The 26,666-nt window shown below is 47.2% G+C and overlaps 1 protein-coding gene across 1 annotated transcript in view; it reads left to right on the top strand.

Annotated features, from left to right (window-relative positions):
• LOC143783342 (uncharacterized) overlaps positions 1–26,666 on the top strand; it is a 68,217-nt gene that overhangs the window by 28,756 nt on the left and 12,795 nt on the right. The window contains exons 7-9 of the mRNA XM_077271746.1: positions 7,120–7,422; positions 16,924–17,091; positions 17,228–17,299. Coding sequence (XP_077127861.1) covers positions 7,120–7,422; positions 16,924–17,091; positions 17,228–17,299 — 543 coding nt within the window. The remainder of the gene's footprint in view (positions 1–7,119; positions 7,423–16,923; positions 17,092–17,227; positions 17,300–26,666) is intronic.

Here is a 26,666-nt window from a genome sequence, read left to right as displayed (position 1 = left end):
TGATGACCCAAGATTGACGTAGTTGGAATAACTTTAATTGCTGATGAAATAAAGCATTCAGTGTAATGAGTGCCCCGTTTTTCTGATTCCAGTAGAGGGGTCTCGTCTAAAGTCACTTGTCCCAATAGAGGAAATCTGTCTTCACCCCATGAATCCTCACCAAATCCTTGTGCTGCTCTTCCACTGGCCGAGTCTAACAGTAACGACCCATCGATCACCATAATTGTGTGCTGTGAATGGGTTGAGCGACTGAAGTGTCCAAAACCGCTCATTCATCGCTAGACTCCTCAAGTATTTCTAGAGAAAAAAAATCTTCCCTGGTTTTAATTATTTGTCTCCAACCCATTTACACTCCCTTATTAAAAAATTGTCCCCCCTCCTCCAAATCCTTTTCTTCTCCTGTCCTGTTTTTTTTTCTTTATGCTTGTTGTATTTGTGGTTTGTCTATAAAATAATAATACAAACTTTTGAAACAGAAAAAAACAAGGAGACTAGAGGTACAGCTGACACTACAGCTCCATTGAGGCAACGGCCCCCTGCCGTGTCCAGGTAATTAGATTGGAGATTCACTGGGGAACAGACCACAAGACTGAGATTTGTTTATACAGATGTGGAGAATTGCAGGGGCTCCCATTGTTCTAAGGATGCAGCACCCTGGGTTGAAAGGATTTTTCTAAGAGTGTTCTAGACTATTGCTCTACTGTATATGAGTGTAGGGGTTTTGCATCAATCTGATATTTATGGCAGATACATTTTCAGCACCGTAGTGAAGGGATGAACAGAACTCATTCACTCACATCATTGTAAGGCCATTAGAACGCCTCCAACTTAATACCTGTCCTTTAGCCGATGCTTTACCTGTCATATTTCATATCTATTGAAAGATAAAATTGCAATATGAAACATGACAATATCTACCGCCTTTGACCTCCTTCAAGTAAATGCAACAAGGTTGATTGAGCAGCGCTTCACAGTAGAGATGGACAATGACCTAAAACATAATGTGAAAGTCAAGAAGTGGAAAATTTTGCAATGACCAAGTCAATCACCATATCTCACCCCCATTGAACATGCATTCCACATGCATAAGACAAAACTTAAGTGCCATAGAGGAAAATTAAAATCCATAAAGACCTCTCCAGAGAAGAAACAGAAATTACCCTTCAACCTCCATTGAAGTAGGACACTCGCATTGAACATATGGGATTAATTACAACTGGGGAAGAGAAAAACTAACCAGGGAAGGGAGAGCAAACCCTTCAACTTCTTTTGAAGTTGGGACCTCCTGCAGTGACCAGGTAATTACAACAGAGAAAGGCTCTGGGGAAAAAGACACAAAGGCTGAGACCCATATATCCATATATTTTAGAGGCAGAGAAGTGAAAAATGTAACACCTTTAGAGACAACTATTGTTCTCTTCAAAGAAAACTGGACAATTGCAGTTAGACACACTGTCTCCGATGTCCAGATATGAATATTGGGGTTTGCATTGATCGGATATTTATAGTGAAGGGACAAACATAACCATCATTATAAGACCGACAGAACCCCTCCAACTTAATATTAGATGATGCTATACCTGCCACCTGTAACCTGATGACGGTATCTACCGCCTGGGACCTACAGAGGCGAAGATATCCTGTAAGTTGGGGGATCTCACACAATTTTGCATGGCCTAGCACATCTCACAAGCAGCGCCCACCTGAGCTCATCAAGGGGAGGTATGTGTGTGTAACTTTGATCTAAAAAAAGCAGAATATGGGTTTTGTCCTTGTTCATTTCTGGAAGACACAGTTCGCTGTGAGATTATTCCACATAAAGCAGGTGGCCACATGCAGCTGTCTAGTGTCACGACAGATTGTGGCATGGCCGGTGGTAGCTGCCCCATGACGAGCATAGATCCTGAGGTATTAGCGGAGGGGATCATGAAAAAGGTGGTCGCATACAGCTGACAGTGTCACGGCCGTTGTTGGCTGCCTCAGGATTCGCATTGCTCCGGCGGTATCAGGTGCAGCAGGGAAAGTTTTATTATCAGCCTGTCAGGATGGTGGAATAGTATGGGCCACAGCCAGTCAGGGTGGTGGGAAAGTGTTAGCCACAGCCTGTCAGGATGGTGGGAAGGTGTGTTCCAGAGCCTGTCAGGGTGAGGGAAAAGTGTTAACGATAGCCTGTAAGGTGATGGGAAAGTTATCCACAGCCTGTCAGGATGGTGGGAAAGTGTAACACATCCAGGCAGGGTGAGGGGAAAGTGTGTCCCACTGACCTGTCAGGGTGGTGGGAAAGTGGTACAAAGAGATTGTCAGGATGGTGAGAAATAGTATCCCCAGTCTGTCTGGGAAAGGGTTACTCAGCCTGTCAGGCTGGTGGGAAAGCGTTATAGTCGCTGTCCCCTGCAGTCAGAGAGCTCAGGGCGCAGGTAACATGCTGCCTTCTAGTCCCTCATCATCCAGAGGGATAACAGTACCAGTTACTGATCCAGAGCAGGTCCCAGAGGGTTCCTGTAAGGTCGCGGCCTTATTGTCACTTCTGGCTGCCTCTAACCAGGATTTTCAGACAGCACTACCCCTAGATACCAGTCTTGAGGTTCTGAATGACATCACGGAGAAGCCCATCTCCAAGAACAAGAAGAGATGGTATTGTGGGATCCAGGGAGGTTGTGTCGTGAGATGGGCTTGGGAGATGATATGTAAACATGTCATCTCTAAAAAAAGACATAAAGACATCCCCAGGAGGACGTGACACTCTTGACAGTAGTTCTTGTGTTATTGTGGAGATGGCAGTGATCATAAAGGAGGTATATATTTTCCATGCGTTGAAATAGGAAGTATATATAACAAATGCCCACTGTGAGGTCCCTAATAACTCATCTAGTAGTGGAAGCAGCCGCAGCCTCGTCCATCACTCGTCAGTAAATTATGTAATTGTTCTGACGACTGTAGGCAGCAGAGTTGCGTCTTCTTGACAAACTGGTGGCAGCGGTGGGATGTGCGTGATCCCCCCGGGTGCTCGAATTTCACAATTGGTGGGATATGTGTGACCCCCCCGGCTGTCATCTTTGACATTAAGGAACAAAGATTCACAAATATTCAATAACTGAATTCAGGTGCAGCAGCCTTCACAGATGAGAGCAGGTTCACACTGAGCACATGAGTAGTGTAACATCGGGTGGTTTCGTCAAACTCAATTTGACAGGTGCCCCGCCCCTATCAAAGTGTGTAACCCCTCCCCTGTCTGTCAGCTGTCCCACCGGCTGGCTGCATCTTTTGATACAGTTTGATATTGTTAATTTGATACAGTGATTATTATCCCAGTATTGTTTTTATATTAGATTTTGATATTGTTAATTTGATAATGTATTTTATCCTGGTATATTATGTATATCCTATTAGATAGACCAGTTTACAACTATATCATAGGATTCTCATTTTATATGAGATTTATAACACATTATCATTTTTATATGAGTTTTATAACACATTCTCACGGGTGTGTTATGTATATTTTGTGTTTTGCATCATTATTTGATACTGTGATTCTCATTTATATGAGTTTTATAACACATTCTCATTTTTATATGAGTTTTATAACACATCACACTCATTTTATGGGCATATTATGTTTATTCTGTGTTTTTGCAGCATTATTTGTTTCAAATTTACAAATCTAAAATGGTCTGTATGTATATGAGCGTTGAAACTGCGGGACGACCTTTGATGATAATAAAAATGCTGTAAAACGTCTGAACGATCTACGACATTTCATTATTAGTTTAATTTTTTCAACCAATAGCCAACCAAGCTTAGTCAGGTGGATTTAGATTTATTTAAATTCACAGGTGGTGTATGTACACATGCATGATTTAGTTTAAAATCATATAGTTCAGCGATAATGTCAGGTGTTGGACAGGCATTTATCAGTCTCTCATACGCATCACAGAAAGATTTTAGTTTGATCTGTGTGAGTTTGGTATGGACATACTGAGCAGACAGGACAATAAACATTTTGACATGTTCATCATCCCACACAGGGCTCCCGGTGTAGGATGAATGTTCAGCCACCTTCTGTTTTTTACTTACACGACGCCGTGATACTGTTCGTTTCTTTAGAGGTAATACAATGCCGAAATCGCTAGAAGAGCCTGCAAGTGCAGTATCTGCAGTTGTGCTAATGGCTTCCTGAGTTATGTCGGGGCTGTCGTTCTGCAATGCAAATCTCTCTCTTGAAACATTCTTATATTTTTGATGTGAAATCTTGGGGCTTGGATTCCCGGAGTGTTTGGCTGTCACGTAGCTTTCCTCATGATCCACAACACAGATGGGCGAAAGAGGAGTTGTTCTCACAGCCACATTAGCGCTTTGGGGGTGATTCTGTGCAGTTTCATAATCACGCCGATGCAAAACTCGTGGTTGAAGATCCGGCGTATCTAAAAAAAAGATACAAGTGTCAGTTATCCGCGAAACCGGTGTAAAATTGGAAAAGCTACACGCCGGTAGTAATCAATGATCCTGCGCAATATTTGAAAAGTTAACTATTATTATTATTATTTTTTATTATTTATTGTTATAGCGCCATTTATTCCATGGCGCTTTACATGTGAGGAGGGGTATACATAATAAAAACAAGTACAATAATCTTGAACAATACAAGTCATAACTGGTACAGTAGGAGAGAGGACCCTGCCCGCGAAGGCTCACAATCTACAAGGGATGGGTGAGGATACAGTAGGTGAGGGTAGAGCTGGTCATGCAGCGGTTTGGTCGATCGGTGGTTACTGCAGGTTGTAGGCTTGTCGGAAGAGGTGGGTCTTCAGATTCTTTTTGAAGGTTTCGATGGTAGGTGAGAGTCTGATGTGTTGTGGTAGAGGGTTCCAGAGTAGGGGTGATACGCGAGAGAAATCTTGTATACGATTGTGGGAAGAGGAGATAAGAGGGGAGTAGAGAAGGAGATCTTGTGAGGATCGGAGGTTGCGTGTAGGAAAGTACCGGAAGATGAGGTCACAGATGTAAGGAGGAGACAGGTTGTGGATGGCTTTGTACGTCATGGTTAGGGTTTTGTACTGGAGTCTCTGGGCAATGGGGAGCCAGTGAAGGGATTGACAGAGGGGAGAGGCCGGAGAATAGCGGGGGGACAGGTGGATTAGTCGGGCAGCAGAGTTTAGAATAGATTGGAGGGGTGCAAGAGTGTTTGAGGGGAGGCCACAGAGCAGGAGGTTGCAGTAGTCAAGGCGAGAGATGATGAGGGCATGGACTAGGGTTTTTGCAGATTCTTGGTTGAGGAATGAACGGATTCGTGCAATATTTTTGAGTTGAAGTCGGCAGGAAGTGGAAAGGGCTTGGATATGTGGTTTGAAGGAGAGATCAGCGTCAAGGATAACCCCGAGGCAGCGAGCTTGTGGGACTGGGGAGAGTGGGCAGCCATTTACTGTAATGGATAGGTTCGTTGGGGGGGTCACGTGAGATGGGGGAAAGACGATGAATTCTGTTTTGTCCATGTTAAGTTTCAGAAATCTAGCGGAGAAGAAGGATGAAATAGTGGACAGACATTGAGGGATTCTGGTTAGTAGGGAGGTGATATCTGGTCCAGAGATGTAGATCTGTGTGTCATCAGCATAGAGGTGATACTGAAAGCCATGAGATTCTATGAGCTGTCCCAGGCCAAAGGTGTAAATGGAGAAGAGCAGGGGCCCTAGGACTGAACCTTGTGGGACTCCGACAGATAGGGGGCGAGGTGAGGAGGTGGTGTGTGAGTGGGAGACGCTGAATGTACGGTCTGTTAGGTATGATAAGATCCAGGGTAGGGCCAAGTCTGTGATGCCAAGGGATGAGAGGGTCTGTAATAATAGGGAATGGTCCACTGTGTCAAAGGCAGCCGACAGGTCGAGGAGGAGGAGAACAGAGTAGTGTCGCTTGCTCTTGGCGGTTAAGAGGTCATTGGTGACCTTAGTTAGGGCAGTTTCAGTGGAATGGTGTGACCGGAAGCCAGATTGTAAGCGGTCAAAGAGGGAGCAAGAAGAGAGATGGGAGGACAGTTCAAGGTAGACGTGTTGTTCCAGTAGTTTTGAGGCATAAGGGAGAAGTGATATAGGGCGATAGCTAGATACAGAGGATGGGTCAACTATGACATCTATCCATGAAATCATTGTAACAATGTTTGCATAAATCCAGTATAGAGCAGCCCAGATATATACTTACAAATATGAACCGGGAATTGCACCTCCGCAGCTCCTGGTGTAATGGACATCGCACTGTTCGAACGCGTTGAGACGGGGATATTCTCTTTTTCAAATTGAATTTTTCTGACAAGTAATTTAGCAGATGTGAATAAAATATAACTATTAGTTAACACGATTTATACACAACAACTAAATTTACGTCTACTGCATAAATATGTTTATACTATGCAAAACATAGGTAATACATAGGTAATACGGAATAAGTCTTGCTATATTAATTTTACACCACAAATATGGCTTATACAGTAAAACTATATTACACTGTATCAGCTGATTTAATCCTTTGTATGTAAACACAAAATAAGTGCAATTTCTCATACAGATACTGACACACATCCATCGGTCTATATGCCGGAAAACTGGTGTGTTCCCGAACCATGTGAAAATCTGGATTCAGACGTCGAGATCATAGCTGTCAAGAACAGTGTAATTTCGCCGCTACCTGCTGCTCCTAAAAGACGTGGAAATTCGTTAAGCAGGTGTCTCAAGAAAAGGTAACGGTTCACTTGAAATACATACGGTTCTCGCTTTTGTGTAGAAAATCAATTCTGTGTTAACTAATAGTTATATTTTATTCACATCTGCTAAACTAGTTGCCAGAAAAATTCAATTTGAAAAAGAGAATATCCCCGTCTCAACGCGTTCGAACAGTGCGATGTCCATTACACCAGGAGGTGCGGAGGTGCAATTCCCGGTTCATATTTGTAAGTATATATCTGGTCTGCTCTATACTGGATTTATGCAAACATTGTTACAATGATTTCATGGATAGATGTCATAGTTAACTTTTCAAATATTGCGCAGGATCATTGATTACTACCGGCGTGTAGCTTTTCCAATTTTACACCGGTTTTGCGGATAACTGACACTTGTATCTTTTTTTTAGATACGCCGGATCTTCATCCACGAGTTTTGCATCGGCGTGATTATGAAACTGCACAGAATCACCCCCAAAGCGCTAATGTGGCTGTGAGAACAACTCCTCTTTCGCCCATCTGTGTTGTGGATCATGAGGAAAGCTACGTGACAGCCAAACACTCCGGGAATCCAAGCCCCAAGATTCCACATCAAAAATATAAGAATGTTTCAAGAGAGAGATTTGCATTGCAGAACGACAGCCCCGACATAACTCAGGAAGCCAATAGCACAACTGCAGATACTGCACTTGCAGGCTCTTCTAGCGATTTCGGTATTGTATTACCTCTAAAGAAACGAACAGTATCACGGCGTCGTGTAAGTAAAAAACAGAAGGTGGCTGAACATTCATCCTACACCGGGAGCCCTGTGTGGGATGATGAACATGTCAAAATGTTTATTGCCCTGTCTGCTCAGTATGTCCATACCAAACTCACACAGATCAAACTAAAATCTTTCTGTGATGCGTATGAGAGACTGATAAATGCATGTCCAACACCTGACATTATCGCTGAACTATATGATTTTAAACTAAATCATGCATGTGTACATACACCACCTGTGAATTTAAATAAATCTAAATCCACCTGACTAAGCTTGGTTGGCTATTGGTTGAAAAAAATTAACTAATAATGAAATGTCGTAGGTCGTTCAGACGTTTTACAGCATTTTTATCATCATCAAAGGTCGTCCCGCAGTTTCAACGCTCATATACATACAGACCATTTTAGATTTGTAAATTTGAAACAAATAATGCTGCAAAAACACAGAATAAACATAATATGCCCATAAAATGAGTGTGATGTTATAAAACTCATATAAAAATGAGAATCACAGTATCAAATAATGATGCAAAACACAAAATATACATAATATCCCCGTGAGAATGTTATAAAACTCATATAAAAATGAGAATGTGTTATAAATCTCATATAAAATGAGAATCCTAGGATATAGTTGTAAACTGGTCTATCTAATAGGATATACATAATATACCAGGATAAAATACATTATCAAATTAACAATATCAAAATCTAATATAAAAACAATACTGGGATAATAATCACTGTATCAAATTAACAATATCAAACTGTATCAAAAGATGCAGCCAGCCGGTGGGACAGCTGACAGACAGGGGAGGGGTTACACACTTTGATAGGGGCGGGGCACCTGTCAAATTGAGTTTGACGAAACCACCCGATGCTACACTACTCACATGTGACAGACGTGACAGAGTCCGGAGACACCGTGGAGAACGTTCTGCTGCCTGCAACATCCTTCAGCATGACCGGTTTGGCAGTGGGTCAGTAATGGTGTGGGGTGCCATTTCTTTGGAGGACCACACACAGCCCTCCATGTGCTCGCCAGAGGTAGCCTGACTGCCATTAGGTACTGAGATGAGATCCTCAGACCCCTTGTGAGACCATATGCTGGTGCGGTTGGCCCTGGGTTCCTCCTAATGCAGGACAATGTCAGACCTCATGTGGCTGGAGTGTGTCAGCAGTTCCTGCAAGATGAAGGCATTGAAGCTATGGACTGGCCCGCCCGTTACCCAGACCTGAATCCGATTGAGCACATCTGGGACATCATGTCTCGCACCATCCACCAATGTCACATTGCACCACAGACTGTCCAGGAGTTGGTGGATGCTTTAGTCCAGGTCTGAGAGGAGATCCCTCAGGAGACCATCTGCCGCCTCATCAGGAGCATGCCCAGGTGTTGTAGGGAGATCATACAGGCACGTGGAGGCCATACACAATACTGAGCGTCATTTCCTTGTCTTGAGGCATTTCCACTGAAGTTGGATCAGCCTGTAACTTCATTTCCCACTTTGATTTTGAGCATCATTCCAACTCCAGACCTCCGTGGGATATTAGTTGTGATTTACGTTGATAATTTTTAGGTTTTATTGTTCTCAACACATTCCACTATGTATTGAATAAAGATTTACAACTGGAATATTTCATTCAGTGATATATAGGATGTGGGATTTTAGTGTTCCCTTTATTTTTTTGAGCAGTGTATATTTCTCCTATGCTGCAATATTTCCACAATGCATTTATTTTTTAATCCTCCATTTTGCCCTTGCCCTCAGATATTGCGGGTCCACACCAAATCTTATATGATCCCATTGCGTATCCTTAAACTTCTCGCACAGCTAAATCCTTCAGCGATATATAGTGTGACAAAACACTCCGGGATCGCCTTTGCTGGGGTCAAAGGTCACGTGGTTTGTGCATTGAATCTGAGGCGTACAGCTGGATACGGAGTATGCTGACCTCTGGTCAGGTTTATTTAAAGTGAAAGCAATATCAACAAAACAAAGCATAAAAATAAATCCTTGCCTGTCCGGCACTTACTAAACAAACACGTTCCTATCTAACAACTGGGGGGGCTACTCCCACCCAGCAAACATAACACAGGTCATGAGCACGGCTCTTACATTTGTCTCACACAGACAGGCATTCTGTGTGCCCCAGGCTGACGCCCACAACCCCCAGCTGGTCATCTTTTATTCCTGCAGATATTAACCCATTAGAACCCTGGAGATACTGAGCGGTCTAATTCACATAGGACAAATACCTGGGCGAGATATACCTGCCCCCGACTACCAGGCCGACATGACTCTTACAATAGATATTGGAATCTTTTATTATTGCACTTTGCCCTCAATCCAAAGAACTCACTAGCACAAACAATTCAATCAAGATCCATACATTGTAGAAGAGCTGTGGAGTCGGTAAGCCAAACCTCCGACTCCTCAATTTCCATGACAAAAACTCTGACTCCGACTCCCTCATACATGGATCATGTTTAAATTATAAATTTACTGTAGTAAAATGGTAACATCAGGCTTTTAATCATTATTATGATACAATAATCAAGCCATTTAGATAGATCATAAAATATATTTATTGGACTACTTTAGAACCAAAAGGTTTTGCATATTTTTAAATTACACACTGCAGTAAGTGGAAAAAACAGTTTTCAGCAATAACATTTGTGCAGTCTATTTATTTGTTCTGAGAAATAGTATCGCCTCCATCAGATCCTCCTCCATAGATGACCTCAAATCTGACCAAATTATTTTGAGGCTAGAGAACGACCTCTCTACACTAACTTGGGTTGGTGGCAAAGCAGTAACCACATGGGCGACATCTCTAACAATTTTAGGGTATAAAGGAATTGCCTCGTGCACAGTCAGTTTTGATGAACTATTATTGTTATCTTTTGTTATTATTTATGCTAGTTGGCGCGTGCAAAATTTTCCCACATTGGTTGTCGAGGTGCAGGCGATTTCAGGAAAATCAAGGTGTGTGTGTGTGTGTGTGTGTGTGTGTGTGTGTGTGTGTGTGTGTGTGTGTGTGTGTGTGTGTGTGTGTGTGTGTGTGTGTGTGTGTGTGTGTGTGTGTGTGTGTGTGTTTTCACGAATATTTGAGCCCATGGATCCATTATATGTCCATTTTGCAAGCCGACGAGAAAATCTTGCCATACGGATGTTTACATGCGAGAAAATCGCCTCCTCGCACTGCACACGGATGACATACGGATCACTGGTCAGGAACATTTCTGTGATTCTCGTCCGTGTAAAACGGACCAATTTTTTATACATTGTGTGTGACTCTAGCCCAGAGGTGTAGCTAGGTTTTTGGTTCAGGGGGGCGAAGCTTCTGAGTGGGCCCATAACCAGGTAACCTTGATTACAACTGGGCGATGCGCCCTAATAGTTGAGGAGAACCTCAGCAGATGACCGCACTATTATTGAAGATAATCTCTATATAAAGACCAACATGGATATTATCGCCATATGGTCAGTGGTAGATACCAGTCCTACAGAACATATAAGAGATCACAGCAGTTACATATAATGTCTTACCGCTGACGTTCTTTATGACGGAGTCGTCACTTTTCACGTCTTTTCCATCTGGCCCAGACCGACATGACAACTTCTTCCAGCCAGGACTCGGCAGCAGAGTATTCAACAAAGACACATTTCACTTCTCAGATTCCAACCATCACCATCTATTCCCAACCTGCACAAACTCCTCATCCTGCTGATACCCCAATACTGAGCCGCTGCTGCCGTATGTGTCCCTATTACTGCCCCTGATACCCCAATACTGAGCCGCTGCTGCCGTATGTGACCCTATTATTGCCCCTGATACCCCAATACTGAGCCGCTGCTGCCGTATGTGTCCCTATTACTGCCCCTGATACCCCAATACTGAGCCTCTGCTGCTGTATGTGTCCCTATTACTGCACCTGATACCCCAATACTGAGCCGCTGCTGCTGTATGTGTCCCTATTACTGCACCTGATACCCCAATACTGAGCCGCTGCTGCCGTATGTGTCCCTATTACTGCCTCTGATACCCCAATACTGAGCCTCTGCTGCCTTATGTGTCCCTATTACTGCCCCTGACACCCCAATACTGAGCCGCTGCTGCCGTATGTGTCCCTATTACTGCCCCTGATACCCCAATACTGAGCCGCTGCTGCCGTATGTGTCCCTATTACTGCCCCTGACACCCCAATACTGAGCCGCTGCTGCCGTATGTGTCCCTATTACTGCCCCTGATACCCCAATACTGAGCCTCTGCTGCCATATGTGTCCCTATTAGTGCACCTGCTGTGTGTTTCTCTGTACCCTCTAAAGTAATGCTGGGTGCAAGTTCCCTAGAAAACAGTGCCCACATTTTGCCCCATAGAAAGTAATATTGCCCTGTGTGCCCCTTTGATAGTCAAAGTAACCTGAGTTCCCCTATAACAATAAGTGCCCACTTTATATTTAATAATGTCCTGAGTCTCCCCCTGTACAGCTCCCCTATACACAGTATAATGCCCCCTAACTGTACAGTACCACCCAAAAAGTATACTGACCCCTTAGCCTCCAAACTGATGGCCCCCTCACTGTAATCCCCACATTGTATGATGCCCCTTCACTGTAATCCCCACACTGTATGATGGCCCCATAGATAACCTCCATATAGTATAATGTGCCAGATAGTCCTAAATATAGTACAAGGCAGCACCCCCATAGGCAGACCCTGTAGTATAAGACAGTACCCCTATCGGCAGACCCTGTAGTATAAGACAGTACCCCATAGGCAGACCCTGTAGTATAAGACAGTACCCCTATCGGCAGACCCTGTAGTATAAGGCAGTACCCCATAGGCAGACCCTGTAGTATAAGGCAGCACCCCATAGGCAGACCCTGTAATATTAAGCAGCACCCCCATAGGCAGATCCTGTATATAAGACCACCCCCCCAATAGGCAGATCCTGTATAAAAGGCAGCACCCCCCAATAGCCAGATCCTATATATAAGGCAGCACCCCCCCTATAGGCAGATCCTGTATATCAGGCAGCACCCCCCAATAGGCAGATCCTGTATATAAGGCAGCACCCCCCCTATATGCAGATCCTGTATATAAGGCAGCACCCCCCTATAGGCAGATCCTGTATATAAGGCAGCACCCCCCAATAGGCAGATCCTGTATATAAGGCAGCACCCCCCTATAGGCAGATCCTGTATATAAGGCAGCACCCCCCCTATATGCAGATCCTGTATATAAGGCAGCACCCCCCTATAGGCAGATCCTGTATATAAGGCAGCACCCCCCAATAGGCAGATCCTGTATATAAGGCAGCACCCCCCCTATAGGCAGATCCTGTATATAAGGCAGCACCCCCCATAGGCAGATCCTGTATATAAGGCAGCACCCCCCAATACGCAGATCCTGTATATAAGGCAGCACCCCCCAATAGGCAGATCCAGTATATAAGGCAGCACCCCCCAATAGGCAGATCCTGTATATAAGGCTGCACCCCCATAGGCAGATCCTGTATATAAGGCAGCACCCCCCAATAGGCAGATCCTGTATATAAGGCAGCACCCCCCCAATAGGCAGATCCTGTATATAAGGCAGCACCCCCCCAATAGGCAGATCCTGTATATAAGGCAGCACCCCCCCAATAGGCAGATCCTGTATATAAGGCAGCACCCCCCATAGGCAGATCCTGTATATAAGGCAGCACCCCCCCAATAGGCAGATTCTATAAACAATACTCACCTCTCTTCCTCCTTGTTCCAGCGGCGCTCCCTGCTCCCGCTCATCTACTGACAGCGGGCGCCGGGCGGTGACGTCATCGCACCCGCTGTCAGTGTGGGGGATGATGGGGGAAGGAGCGCAGCGCTCCTTCCCTCATCAATGCGGTGAGCTGTATCAGCTAGATGCCAATACAGCTCACCTTGCGATAACGGGCGGGGGGCCCACTGCTGGCACCGGGCCCCCCGCCTGCTCAGGGGCCCCATAGCGGCAGAGCAGGGAGACTGATTCTCCCTGTAGCGTAATTAATAGATTTCGTACATTAATGTTGGAGGATCTCCTTTAGGCTGGAGCAGTAGCGTAACTCCAGGTGGGCCCCTCAGAGCACGGGGCCGGGGCGATGGACCCGTGCCCCCCCGATAGCTACGCTACTGCTCCAGCCTAAAGGAGATCCCCCAACATTAAACATAATGGTATTTTACTTACTGATCAGAAGGGGTCTGATTGTCAGGACCTTGCAAAAGAACGGGGGCAGCAGCATTTTTCCCCTCCACAGCAGCACTGCCATCTATCTGCAGTGTAGGGAAGTGCAGCACAGCCCTATGAATGTGAATGGAGCAGCTCCCTGTACAGCAGTGCCACTTTGACAGTAAAAATGATGAAGGAGAATTGACCCCATAAGGCTAGGTTCCCATTGCGTTAATGGGATAGCGCTAACGGACAGCGTTGCACGGCGAAATTAACGCCGTGCACCGCATCCGTTAGCGCTCCCATTGCCGGCAATGTTAGAGCGCATTGTTAGCGCGTGCCATTTTCGGCACGCGCTAGCGATGTGCCGGTCTTTTGTAGCGCGCCTCGGACGCTGCTTGCAGCGTCCGCGGCGCGCCAGAGGTCCGTTCCCCGCTCTCGCAGATCGGGGATCTGCGAGAGCGGGGACGTTAACGCGACCCCGAAAAAGACATTGCGTTAGCGCAATCCGCTAGCGCTAAACGGATTGCACTAACGCAATCTGAACCTAGCCTAACTGAGCATATTTACACCATTGTATAATAATTGGGAATATCCCTTTTAAAAAAAAGTAATATCTGCAGATTATTTTACCCTTTTTTCCCTACGGTTGAATTTTTTTTTTTTCGATTTTTGCAAGGTTGTTTTTACCAATCTCTCCCATCGGGAAACAATGTACAGTCTGAGTTATGTCAACGCTGCAGATTTTTACTTGGAACCAAAGGCGACTCCAGGTCACCAATAAGCTGCAACCTTAGAAGGAAGATAGACTTTTCAATGTCTGGTCCCTTTTAGGCTGCATTCATTTATATCTTCAGTTTTAAAGCTGAAGTCTTAAACAGGTAAAGTTTTACTTTTATTCTACTTCCACATATGTAGCAAATGTATTATATGTACCTGGCTGAAATCAGCCGGGCAAGAAGTTTTGCAAGCTGGAAAGCCCCCAAGGCAACTGTTAGGATTTGTTTCAGCTTTGTGGTAGTATGCTTTGGGGTAGTGTGGTGCCACCTGCAGGTCATTTTTCCTTACTGCAGGTTTATGAAAATGAATGTTTAAACTGTATTTTGTGATCATATCGTGGATGTGTGGTTTGTTTTGCTATTTTCTTGCTGAAGGAGCAAGTTTACCTTTCAAATGGTGTATCCTTTGTGTGTGTGTGGGTGCAGTATGAACAGAGATACAAAGTAATCACCGAAAAAGGGAGTTTAGAAATAATATAGAAGGATCATATATAGAGAATACTCCGCCTCTTCCCGCTGACGCGCTTTTGCGCTGGCCAATCACCAATATCCAAAGGGCCGATTAGGTTCTGCCACATCAGTTGCGTCAGCTGTTGTCTGGCAGTATCCAAGATACCAGACGCTACAGAGAAGACAATGAGGAGGTTTAACCATTTGCGGTGTGGTGGCGTTATATCCAGCACACTCCCCATGTTATAGTGTAGGATCCTATAGTCCTCGCTCTATCTCGTGGTTTCACCATAGGTAAGTGCACCGTGAGCTTTCTCCCAAAAATCCTCACCGAGATCTTCGGTAATAGGAGTCACACTACCGTTCATCCAATAAAAATCATTCTCCGAACCTGCACGATTATTCATCACCTCCCCTGTAGAACGTGCTCCTGACGTGTGTATATCCTTACCAGCCAATAATCCTGGCGTTACCATTCATAGCACGAAGCGAAGAGGGATTTACCAACACTGTAATAGAGGTGGGACTTAACCCCGTCCCGACCAGCGCTGCACATGACGGCACATGTCGGGTCCTTGGTTACCAGTTCCTCACGTCTCTGTCTCACAGGTGACGCTTCCGTGGACTGGTGAAGGGGCCACCTGTGTCCTCAGAAGGCTCCGATCTCCTCGGTGCCCCGGTGACGCCGGCGTCCTGCACCTCACGTCTCACCCGGAATCCACCCAAGTTCTGCTACACAGAAAACACCGCACTGGGAGCACTGGGGTCGGGGCAGAACCAGCTACTACTGCAGCCAGCATCTCCCATCACACATTACAGGGAGACAGTGCAAGAGAACTACAACTCCCAGCATGTTCAGGCTGATATGTGATAACAGGAGACAATACAGGAAAGAACAAACACTACAACTCCCAGCACGTCCCAGGAAGGAACCAAACACTACAACTCCCAGCACGTCCCAGGAAGAAACTAAACACTACAACTCCCAGCACGTCCCAGGAAGAAACTAAACACTACAACTCCCAGCACGTCCCAGGAAGGAACCAAACACTACAACTCCCAGCACGTCCCAGGAAGAAACTAAACACTACAACTCCCAGCACGTCCCAGGAAGGAACCAAACACTACAACTCCCAGCACGTCCCAGGAAGGAACCAAACACTACAACTCCCAGCATGTCCCGGGAAGGAACTAAACACTACAACTCCCAGCATGTCCCGGGAAGGAACCAAACACTACAACTCCCAGCACGTCCCAGGAAGAAACTAAACACTACAACTCCCAGCACGTCCCAGGAAGGAACCAAACACTACAACTCCCAGCATGTCCCGGGAAGGAACTAAACACTACAACTCCCAGCATGTCCCGGGAAGGAACTAAACACTACAACTCCCAGCATGTCCTGGGAAGGAACCAAACACTACAACTCCCAGCATGTCCCAGGAAGAAACTAAACACTACAACTCCCAGCATGTCCCAGGAAGGAACCAAACACTACAACTCCCAGCATGTCCCGGGAAGGAACCAAACACTACAACTCCCAGCATGTCCCAGGAAGAAACTAAACACTACAACTCCCAGCATGTCCCAGGAAGGAACCAAACACTACAACTCCCAGCATGCCCCAGGAAGAAACTAAACACTACAACTCCCAGCATGTCCCAGGAAGGAACCAAACACTACAACTCCCAGCATGTCCCGGGAAGGAACTAAACACTACAACTCCCAGCATGTCCCGGGAAGGAACTAAACACTACAACTCCCAGCATGTCCCGGGAAGGACCTAAACACTACAACTCCCAGCACGTCCCAGGAAGGAACTAAACACTACAACTCCCAGCATGTCCCGGGAAGGACCTAAACACTACAACTCCCAGCATGTCCCGGGAAGGACCTAAACACTACAACTCCCAGCATGTCCCAGGAAGGAACTAAACACTACAACTCCCAGCATGTCCTTGTTCTCTGAGGTGAAGAGAATCCTCCGCTCCATCATTTCTCCTCACAGCACAAGCTCCTCCCCCTCAGGTCACATGGTCACCACAAAGGTCCTTCATCCACCACTGACAATGTCAGTGCGAAGCTCCGCCCCCTCACGTGACTGGTCGCATGGTGATGACGTCATCACAGGTCCTTCAGCTAATTTTAATAAAATCTCCAGATCAGAAAAAAAAAATCTCCAGAGAAGCAGCGGAGGTGAGAGGAGATGGCGGGAGGTGAGCGGAGATGGCGGGAGGTGAGAGGAGATGGCGGGAGGTGAGAGGAGATGGCGGGAGGTGAGCGGTGTGGAGGACTCTGGGTAATGACGCGCTCATTGTCCGGTTCCTATTAGGTGTCAGCACGTCGCTGTGGGGGAGTCTGGAGGACGCCGTGATGGAGGCCGGTGAGCCCCGCACATCTGCAGGTGAGAGGAGACGTCCTGAGCCCCGGGATGTGGCATGTAGGGCGGGATCTTCTGTGCTGCAGGATTCCTGGAATTGTTCATGTATTTCCTGGTGGAGCCGATCACATCATCACAAAACCGAGTGATGGGGATTGTTGGTGCTGGTGTATTTATTACCCTTCACCTGACAGCACCGAGAATCCGCCGCCAGGAGCAGGAAACCTGCAGAGATGAGTGCCGGTGCCTCCGCTACAGCTCAGTGCGGGTCCTGCCCCTGGAAGAGGAGACCTAGGGCCCCGCGGGGGAGAGCAGACAGGAGGCATCTCCAGGAGCAGAGATCCAGGGGGCCGGAGGGGCTGTTCCGCAGTGTCCGGGGGGCCGGAGAGGCCGTTCTGCAGTGTCCGGGGGGCCGGAGAGGCCGTTCTGCAGTGTCCGGGGGGCCGGAGGGGCCGTTCCGCAGTGTCCGAGGGGCCGTTCCGCAGTGTCCGGGAGGCCGGAGGGGCCGTTCCGCAGTGTCCGGGGGGCCGGAGGGGCCGTTCCGCAGTGTCCGGGGGGCCGGAGGGGCCGTTCCGCAGTGTCCGGGGGGCCGGAGGGGCCGTTCTGCAGTGTCCGGGGGGCCGGAGAGGCCATTCTGCAGTGTCCGGGGGGCCGGAGAGGCCGTTCTGCAGTGTCCGGGGGGCCGGAGAGGCCGTTCTGCAGTGTCCGGGGGGCCGGAGAGGCCATTCTGCAGTGTCCGGGGGGCCGGAGAGGCCGTTCTGCAGTGTCCGGGGGGCCGGAGAGGCCGTTCTGCAGTGTCCGGGGGGCCGGAGGGGCCGTTCTGCAGTGTCCGGGGGGCCGGAGGGGCCGTTCCGCAGTGTCCGGGGGGCCGGAGGGGCCGTTCCGCAGTGTCCGGGAGGCCGGAGGGGCCGTTCCGCAGTGTCCGGGGGGCCGGAGGGGCCGTTCCGCAGTGTCCGGGGGGCCGGAGGGGCCGTTCCGCAGTGTCCGGGGGGCCGGAGGGGCCGTTCCGCAGTGTCCGGGGGGCCGGAGGGGCCGTTCCGCAGTGTCCGGGGGGCCGGAGGGGCCGTTCCGCAGTGTCCGGGGGGCCGGAGGGGCCGTTCCGCAGGGGCCGGAGGGGCCGTTCCGCAGTCTCCACGAGGCCGGAGGGGCCGTTCCGCAGTCTCCACGAGGCCGGAGGGGCCGTTCCGCAGTCTCCACGAGGCCGGAGGGGCCGTTCCGCAGTCTCCACGAGGCCGGAGGGGCCGTTCCGCAGTCTCCACGAGGCCGGAGACAGACGAGTACAGTTAATTGTCCGCTTCCGCATTTGAAATGCATGATCAGAAGCAGGTAAAGAGTCAGAATCTAAAAAAGCTGAGACCCCAGAGAAAATCCAACTCTGGGGGGTGCTATACACTTATTTCTCAGCGCCGTTAAAAAGCGTCCCCTTAGCTGCCGCTGTTAAAAGGCATATTGACGGTCGTTACGGGGTTAAATATTTCATATCACCAAACAAATTTAAGTATTAGACAAAGATAACAGAAGAAAACACAAAATACAATTTAATGTCTTTATTATTAATGGAAAAAGAAATCCAAACCTACAAGGCCCTGTGTGAAAAAGTGATTGTCCCTCCTCCCCCACTTAAAAAATACATTAACTGTAGTTTACCAGATCTTTGGGAAGCTGAGTTCACATTCCTTAGCCACACACAGGCCTGATTGCTGCCACACCTGTTCTCAATTTAGAAATCACTTAAATAGGATCTGCCTGACAAAGTGAGGTAGACCAAAAGTTCCTCAAAAGCTAGACATCATGCTGAAATTCTGGAATAAATGAGAAACAAAGTAAGAGATCTATTGGTCTGGAAAAAGTTTTAAAGCCATTTCTAAAGCTTTGAGACACCAGCGATCCACAGTGGGAGTCATTATCCACAAATGGCAAAAACATGAGACAGTGGTGAACCTTCTCAGGAGTGGACAAGCAACCAAAATTACCCCAATAGCGCAGCAACGACTCATCCAAGAAGTCACAAAAGACTCCACAACAACCAAATAACTGCAGGCCTCACTTGCCTCAGTTAAGATCAGTGTTCATGACTCCACCATAAGAAAGAAGCTGGGCAATCAATGCTTAGAATTAAGAACATAAAGGCTCGCCTCAGTTTTGCCAGAAAACATCTTGATGATCCCCAAGACTTTTGGTAGAATACTCCTGTGGACTGACGAGTCAAAAGATGAACTTTTTGGGAGGTGTTTGTCCCATTACATCTGGCTTAGAAGTAACACAGGATTTCAGAAAAGGAACACCATACCAACAGTAAAATATGGAGGTAGTGTGATGGTCTGTTTTGCTGTTTCAGGACATGGAAGACTTGGTGTGGTAAATTGAGCCATGAATCCTGCTGTCTACCAAGAAATCCTGAAGGAGAAGTCCGTCCATCTGTTTGTGACCTCAAGCTGAAGCGCACTTGGGTTATGCAGCAGGGCAATGATCCAGAACACACCAGCAAGTCCACCTCTGAATGGCTCCAGAAAAACAAAATGAAGACTTTGGAGTGACCCAGTTAAAGTCCTGACCATCATCCGATTGAGATGCTGCGGCGTGACCTTAACAAGGCGATTCATGCTCCGAAGCCTCCAATGTGGCTGAGTTATAACAATTCTATAAAGATGAGCGACCAAAATTCCTCGAGAGCGTTGTAAAAAAACTCAATGCCAGTTATCACAAGCACTAGATTGCAGTTGTTACATGTAAGAGTGGCCCAACTCGTTGTTAGGTTTAGGGGGAATCACTTTTTTCCCTTCACCATGACAGCACCGCACATGAGAGATGGCATCCGCCCCCAGGAACAGGAAACCTGTAGCAGAGGTAAAAGAATGGGGCGGCCACACTCTCCTCAGTTTGGTTTCCTGTTCCTGCAGGTGGACGCCTGTGGCAGAGCTCCTACCTCCGGAGGGATTCCCTCTGATGATTCCGGTCCGGAGGCCGAGGTCCGCGGGGGGGATCAGCCATGCTCGGCGGCACTGCGTGCGGTGCTGCCCGGGTGAAGGAGCTGCTGTACCGCGCCTTTTTTCCCCTCGCTGGACTCCCCGGCGACCGCTCTGGGCAGGAGGCAGGTCCGGGGCAGGGGGCGTGTCGTTCACTGACGCCAGCCGCCGAAGTGAAGGATGACGACTTCCGGTCGCGCCGGAAGTAACGTCACACGGCGAAGGAGCCGGTGTGCTGGACACTTCCGGGCGGAAGCTGTTCCAGAGGCGCGCACACCGCTCCTTCTATATACAGGGAGCAACCGATTGGCCGCTGGTCCTCTACAGCACGCAGTTTGCCTGCTAGAATGACCGAACCAGCGATGGATCCGGAGATGCCTGCACCCAGAATATCTGAGGAGGCGCAAGCTACCGCGGTATCCGGGGTCCTGGAGGGTGAGTGCCTTTGTAAGGCAAAATCACTCACACTGATACCCTATATACTGTGTCTTTTTAGGGAAGGAAAGCCACCTCCAAACAAAAGAATAGGGCTTGTCCACTATGTAAGGTGACACTCCCTAAGCTATATACCAAAAGAATCTGCCGGGCCTGTATAGATAAAACAGTCGCAAAGGAATCACCTTCCTTATTACAAAACATTAGGACAATAATACGGGAAGAGGTAAAATCCACAGTCAAAGAGCAGCTGAAACATCATATGGCTAAAGAAAACCCCCCTCCCCCAGCAAGTGAACAGGGGTCGGACATAGATTCATGGGATGAGCCGGGAGTGTTAACCCCCTCTGATGCCTCAGACTTAGACTCCTCGGATGAGGAGTATGGCCACCCGTATTTCCAGTCAGAGGATATTGGAAAACTGCTCAAACTCGTCAGAGCAACTATGGAGGTGGAAACCCCAAAGGAGCCGCGGTCAGTTCAGGATAGCATGTTCAGTAATTTGGAGGGGAAGAAGCGAAAGGTCTTTCCCTTCCATGATAATATAGTTAATCTAATTAAGAAATAATGGAAAAAGCCCAATAAGAAGATCTCCATTCCTCAAGCCTTAAAACGCGAGTACCCCTTTGATGAAGCGGTATGTGAGAAATGGGAAAAGGCTCCTAAATTAGACGCCGCCATAGCCAGCACCTCTAAAGGGGTAGCATTGCCTTTTGAGGATAGCCCTAAAAGACCCCCTTGACAAGAAGGCAGATGCCTTTCTAAAATCGGCTTGGGAGGCATCAACATGGGCATTTAAACCCGGGGTTGCGGCCACTTGCACGGCACGTGCTATGGTCAAGTGGTTAGAGGAGTTAAGTGACCAAATCAAAAATAAGTGCCCACGAGAAAGACTGCTAGAGGCATTGCCCTCCCTACAAGGGGCCGCAAAATTCCTGGCAGATGCATCAATTGATTCTGTCAGGGGGGCCGCACGTGCTTGTGCTTTATCCAACTCTGGGCGTAGAGCATTATGGCTGAAGAATTGGGCGGCTGACTTCCAGTCAAAAGTCAAACTCTGCGGAGTACCCTGTGAAGGGCAATATCTTTTTGGTAAAGCTCTGGACGAGATTCTTGAAAAAGCGTCTGACAAAAAAAGCGATTTCCACCTCCTTCCTTTCCTAGGCGCCGATGGGAGACTTCCCGTTTGTCCTTTCGGGGATCTGGATACAGGGGGACCCGCGGCCGTTCAGATGACAGGTCTGTCCGGGGCAGACCTTGGAGAGATCGAAAAGAAAAAGGATTCCTTTTCAACAAACCTCCCCCTAAGTCTGATCCCAAACACCAATGACGCCAGGATTCCGGTGGGGGGAAGACTCCGGTGGTTTGTCCACCACTGGGCGGCACTGCCGGCTTCTCAGTGGATAACCAACCTATTATCGGAGGGTCTGAAACTCAGATTCTCCAACCTCCCACCAAATCGTGTGACAATGACCCAAGTGGCGGAAAAAAATCAGGCCACGCTGGAAAGAGAAGTTCATCTCCTCATACAAAAAGAGGTATTAGTAAAGGTTCCTCATCAGGAAATAGGGAAAGGGTTCTACAGCACTCTGTTCCTAACGCCAAAACCAGACGGCTCGTTGAGGGTGATATTCAACTTGAGGGCCTTAAATCGTTACATTCATATAGAGAAATTCAAGATGGAGACTCTAAGGACGGCGATAAAAGTGCTCAACCCAAACTGTTATATGGCAGTAATCGATCTTACAGACGCTTACTACCATGTGCCAATCGCTGTCCAACATCAGCAATATCTCAGACTGCTGGTAAACCTGGGAAAAAACCCACCCACCTACAGTATCAATGTCTTCCATTTGGGGTAGCTATAGCACCCCACGTATTTACCAAAATATTTCCGAAGTGGCGTCCTTCATCAGAAAACAAGACATATTACTGGTGCCTTATTTGGACGATTTCTTGGTGATAGCAAACAGCAAAGAAGATTGCGAGAAAGCAGTAACAACAGTTATAAACGTGTTAACGAAATTGGGGTGGATGATAAATCTGAAGAAATCAAGACTTGTCCCAACACAGTCTCAAGAATTCCTCGGGTTCCTACTAGATTCCATCAAACAGGAGTGTATCCTCCCACAGAGGAAAATTCAGTCTATCCAACAGAAGGTGCAACTTCTTCAGCGGCAACAATCTATCTCTCTACGGACTGCAATGTCACTCCTGGGAGTTCTAACGGCGACAATTCCAGCAACGCGGTGGGCCCAAAGCCACACGAGAGAGTTGCAATGGCAGGTACTAGCCGAGAAATCCTTACAATCTGAATCGGAAGATTCTCCTATCTCTAAGGGTCCAAAACTCACTAAAGTAGTGGTTAAAACCAGAAAATCTGAGCAAAGCGGTACCATGGTCATTACAAAATCCAGTAGCCCTCACCACCGATGCGAGCCCATGGGGATGGGGAGCGCATGTGGGGGATCAGGTCCTACATGGTCAATGGGAGCCCTCAATGACAGCAGTGTCTTCCAATCTAAAAGAACTGTCAGCGGTGAGACAAGCGTTTCTTCAAATAGGAGAAAGAATACAAGGAAGGCATGTGGTGGTGTTATCCGACAACAACACGACAATAGCTTATATAAATCGCCAAGGGGGCACAAGATCACCATCCCTGATGGCAGAAGCCAAAGAGCTTTTTTTGTGGCCCGAAAGCAACCTTCTCTCTCTAACCGGAACATACTTAAGAGGATCAGAGAATCAAGTAGCCGACTTCCTAAGCCGTCACCCATTACATCAAGGGGAGTGGGCCCTGAGCCAGGAAGTCTTTGGGAAAATATGTGCCAACTGGGGCATTCCAGAAGTAGACTTATTCGGCACAAAACAAAATCGGAAAGTGAAGAAATTCTATTCTCTAAACCCAAGAGAACAACCGGAAGGGGTAGACGCGTTTCTATACCAGTGGAACTTCCATCTGGCATACGCATTTCCCCCAATACCGTTAATCCCGACAGTCCTCAGGAAAATTCGGGAAGACAAGGCACGAGTGATACTCATAGCTCCCTTTTGGCCGAGAAGGGCATGGTTCACGTGGCTCAGACGCATGTCTATCTCGGACCCGTGGATCCTTCCAGATACATCGGATCTCCTACATCAGGGACCAGTTCAACACCCTCAAGTACACAGGCTACATCTCACCGCCTGGAACTTGAGAGGGGACTTCTATTAGCAAAAGGATTCTCGAACCCTTTAGTGACCACATTGCTTGCTAGCAGGAAAAAAGTCACCTCAGAAAAATATCAAAAAATTTGGCAAAAATTCCTGGAATTCTCAGGGCGACAGTTGTCCCAGACAAGCCAAGAAGTCCCGGTAAAGGAAATTTTAGAATTTCTCCAAAAAGGGTTGGAGAGAGGGCTATCTACTAGCACCCTGAAGGTGCATGTCTCCGCCCTGGGTGCGCTGTTTGATCACAAACTTGCTGACCACCCTTGGGTCTATAGGTTCATCCGAGCCTCCTTTACATCTAGACCCTCAAAATTATCCCCCAAGGTGGCTCCCTGGGATCTAAATTTACTTTTAAATGCTCTAACTGTTTCCCCCTTTGAACCTCTTGATTCTATTTCAATAAAATCTTTGACACTAAAAACTGTCCTCCTGCTTGCTCTGACTTCAGCCCGCCGTACTTGCGAGCTGCAGGCTATTTCAGTGAACCCCCCTTACACTACCTTCCAGGATGACAGAGTGATTATCAAAACTGACCCGGCCTTCCTACCAAAGGTCAATTCTAAATTTCATAGGGACCAGGAAATTATCTTACCCTCATTTTGTCCTCAACCAAAATCCCAGGGAGAACAAACCTTCCATTGTCTCGATGTCAGACGCTGCCTGCTTCAATACATAGAAGCCACAAAATCTTGGCGTCAGTCATCAGCCCTTTTTGTCACCTTCCAGGGGACAAACGGGAAAAAAAGCCTCAAAAGCGACTATTGCACGGTGGTTGCGTACGGCTATCTCACTTTCGTATTCCTCTTCTGGCCAAATTCCCCCACAGGGTGTTACGGCCCACTCCACGCGTGCTATTGCCACATCCTGGGCGGAAAGGGCAAACGCCTCGGTGGAGCAGATTTGTAGGGCGGCAGTATGGTCCTCACCCTCTACCTTCTTCCGTCATTATAGGCTAGACTTAGATCTTTCAAACTTGTCTTTCGGGAGAAAGGTGTTATCTGCTGTTGTCCCACCCTAAGGAGTCTTCTATTTCTTCCTCTCATGTACGGTGCTGTCATGGTGAAGGGAAAAAATGATAATTACGGGTAATTTGATTTTCCAGAACCATGACAGCACCGCATTAATTCCCGCCCTATCTTGGTGATGGTTGTGTGATTCACAAAAAAATAAAAATAAAAAATAATAATAAAATAATATATATAAATATATATATATATATATATATATATATATATATATATATATACACATACTCTTGAACATTTAGATAAGAGCTAATATACAGCTATACAATGTAAATATGATGTATGAATGTGTACTAACAAAGCGGTCATCTTCCATACTCTGAAACAAACTGAGGAGAGAGTGGCCGCCCCATTCTTTTATCTCTGCTACAGGTTTCCTGTTCCTGGGGGCGGATGCCATCTCTCATGTACCGGTGCTGTCATGGTTCTGGAAAATCAAATTACCCGTAAGTAATTATCATTTTTCACACAGGGCCCTGTAGGTTTGGATTTCTTTTTCCCTTTATAATAAAGACCTTCATTTATAATCTGCATTTTGTGATTACTTGTGTTATCTTTGTCTAATATTTACATTTGTTTGGTGATCTGAAATATTTAAATGTGACAAACATGCAAAATAATAGGAAATCAGGAAGAGACACTTTCAGACAACTGTATGTATGATAAACATATATAGAATGGATATTTGGTGAAGAGAGAAGTTTGGGTGTGTGTATATTGCTTATAAAATATATATTTTGTGGCGATGCAACTTACTTGGCAGCGGGATGGGGCATCACAGGAACCGTTCTATTTACAAGTCTGGCTGGTTTATTTCTGTCCACATAAACCGAGCCACAAGCAAAGGAAATAACCGGCCTTTCAGTGGAGGTAAAACAAAGTAAACTGTTCCAATCACGGCACTTTAGGGACAGTCTGGGACACTCAGGCTGGATAGCATCCAGTATACCAGCCTGGTCTGGAGACATCACACAGGAGGCCTTCTTACCTCTATACACAGGAGGCCTTCATACCTCTATACACAGGAGGCCTTCTTACCTCTATACACAGGAGGCCTTCTTACCTCCACACACAGGAGGCCTTCTTACCTCCACACACAGGAGGCCTTCTTACCTCCACACACAGGAGGCCTTCTTACCTCTATACACAGGAGGCCTTCTTACCTCTATACACAGGAGGCCTTCATACCTCTATACACAGGAGGCCTTCATACCTCTATACACAGGAGGCCTTCTTACCTCTATACACGGGAGGCCTTCTTACCTCCACACACAGGAGGCCTTCTTACCTCCACACACAGGAGGCCTTCTTACCTCCACACACAGGAGGCCTTCTTACCTCCACACACAGGAGGCCTTCTTACCTCCACACACAGGAGGCCTTCTTACCTCCACACACAGGAGGCCTTCTTACCTCCACACACAGGAGGCCTTCTTACCTCCACACACAGGAGGCCTTCTTACCTCCACACACAGGAGGCTTTCTTACCTCTATACACGGGAGGCCTTCTTACCTCCACACACAGGAGGCCTTCTTACCTCCACACACAGGAGGCCGTCTTACTTCCACACACGGGAGGCCTTCTTACCTCTATACACGGGAGGCCTTCTTACCTCCACACACAGGAGGCCTTCTTACCTCCACACACAGGAGGCCTTCTTACCTCCACACACAGGAGGCCTTCTTACCTCCACACACAGGAGGCCTTCTTACCTCCACACACAGGAGGCCTTCTTACCTCCACACACAGGAGGC

The sequence above is a fragment of the Ranitomeya variabilis genome, chromosome 6 (assembly GCF_051348905.1).
Source record: "Ranitomeya variabilis isolate aRanVar5 chromosome 6, aRanVar5.hap1, whole genome shotgun sequence".
Classification (NCBI taxonomy): Eukaryota; Metazoa; Chordata; class Amphibia; order Anura; family Dendrobatidae; genus Ranitomeya; species Ranitomeya variabilis.
This window is presented reverse-complemented; position numbering and strand designations above follow the sequence as displayed.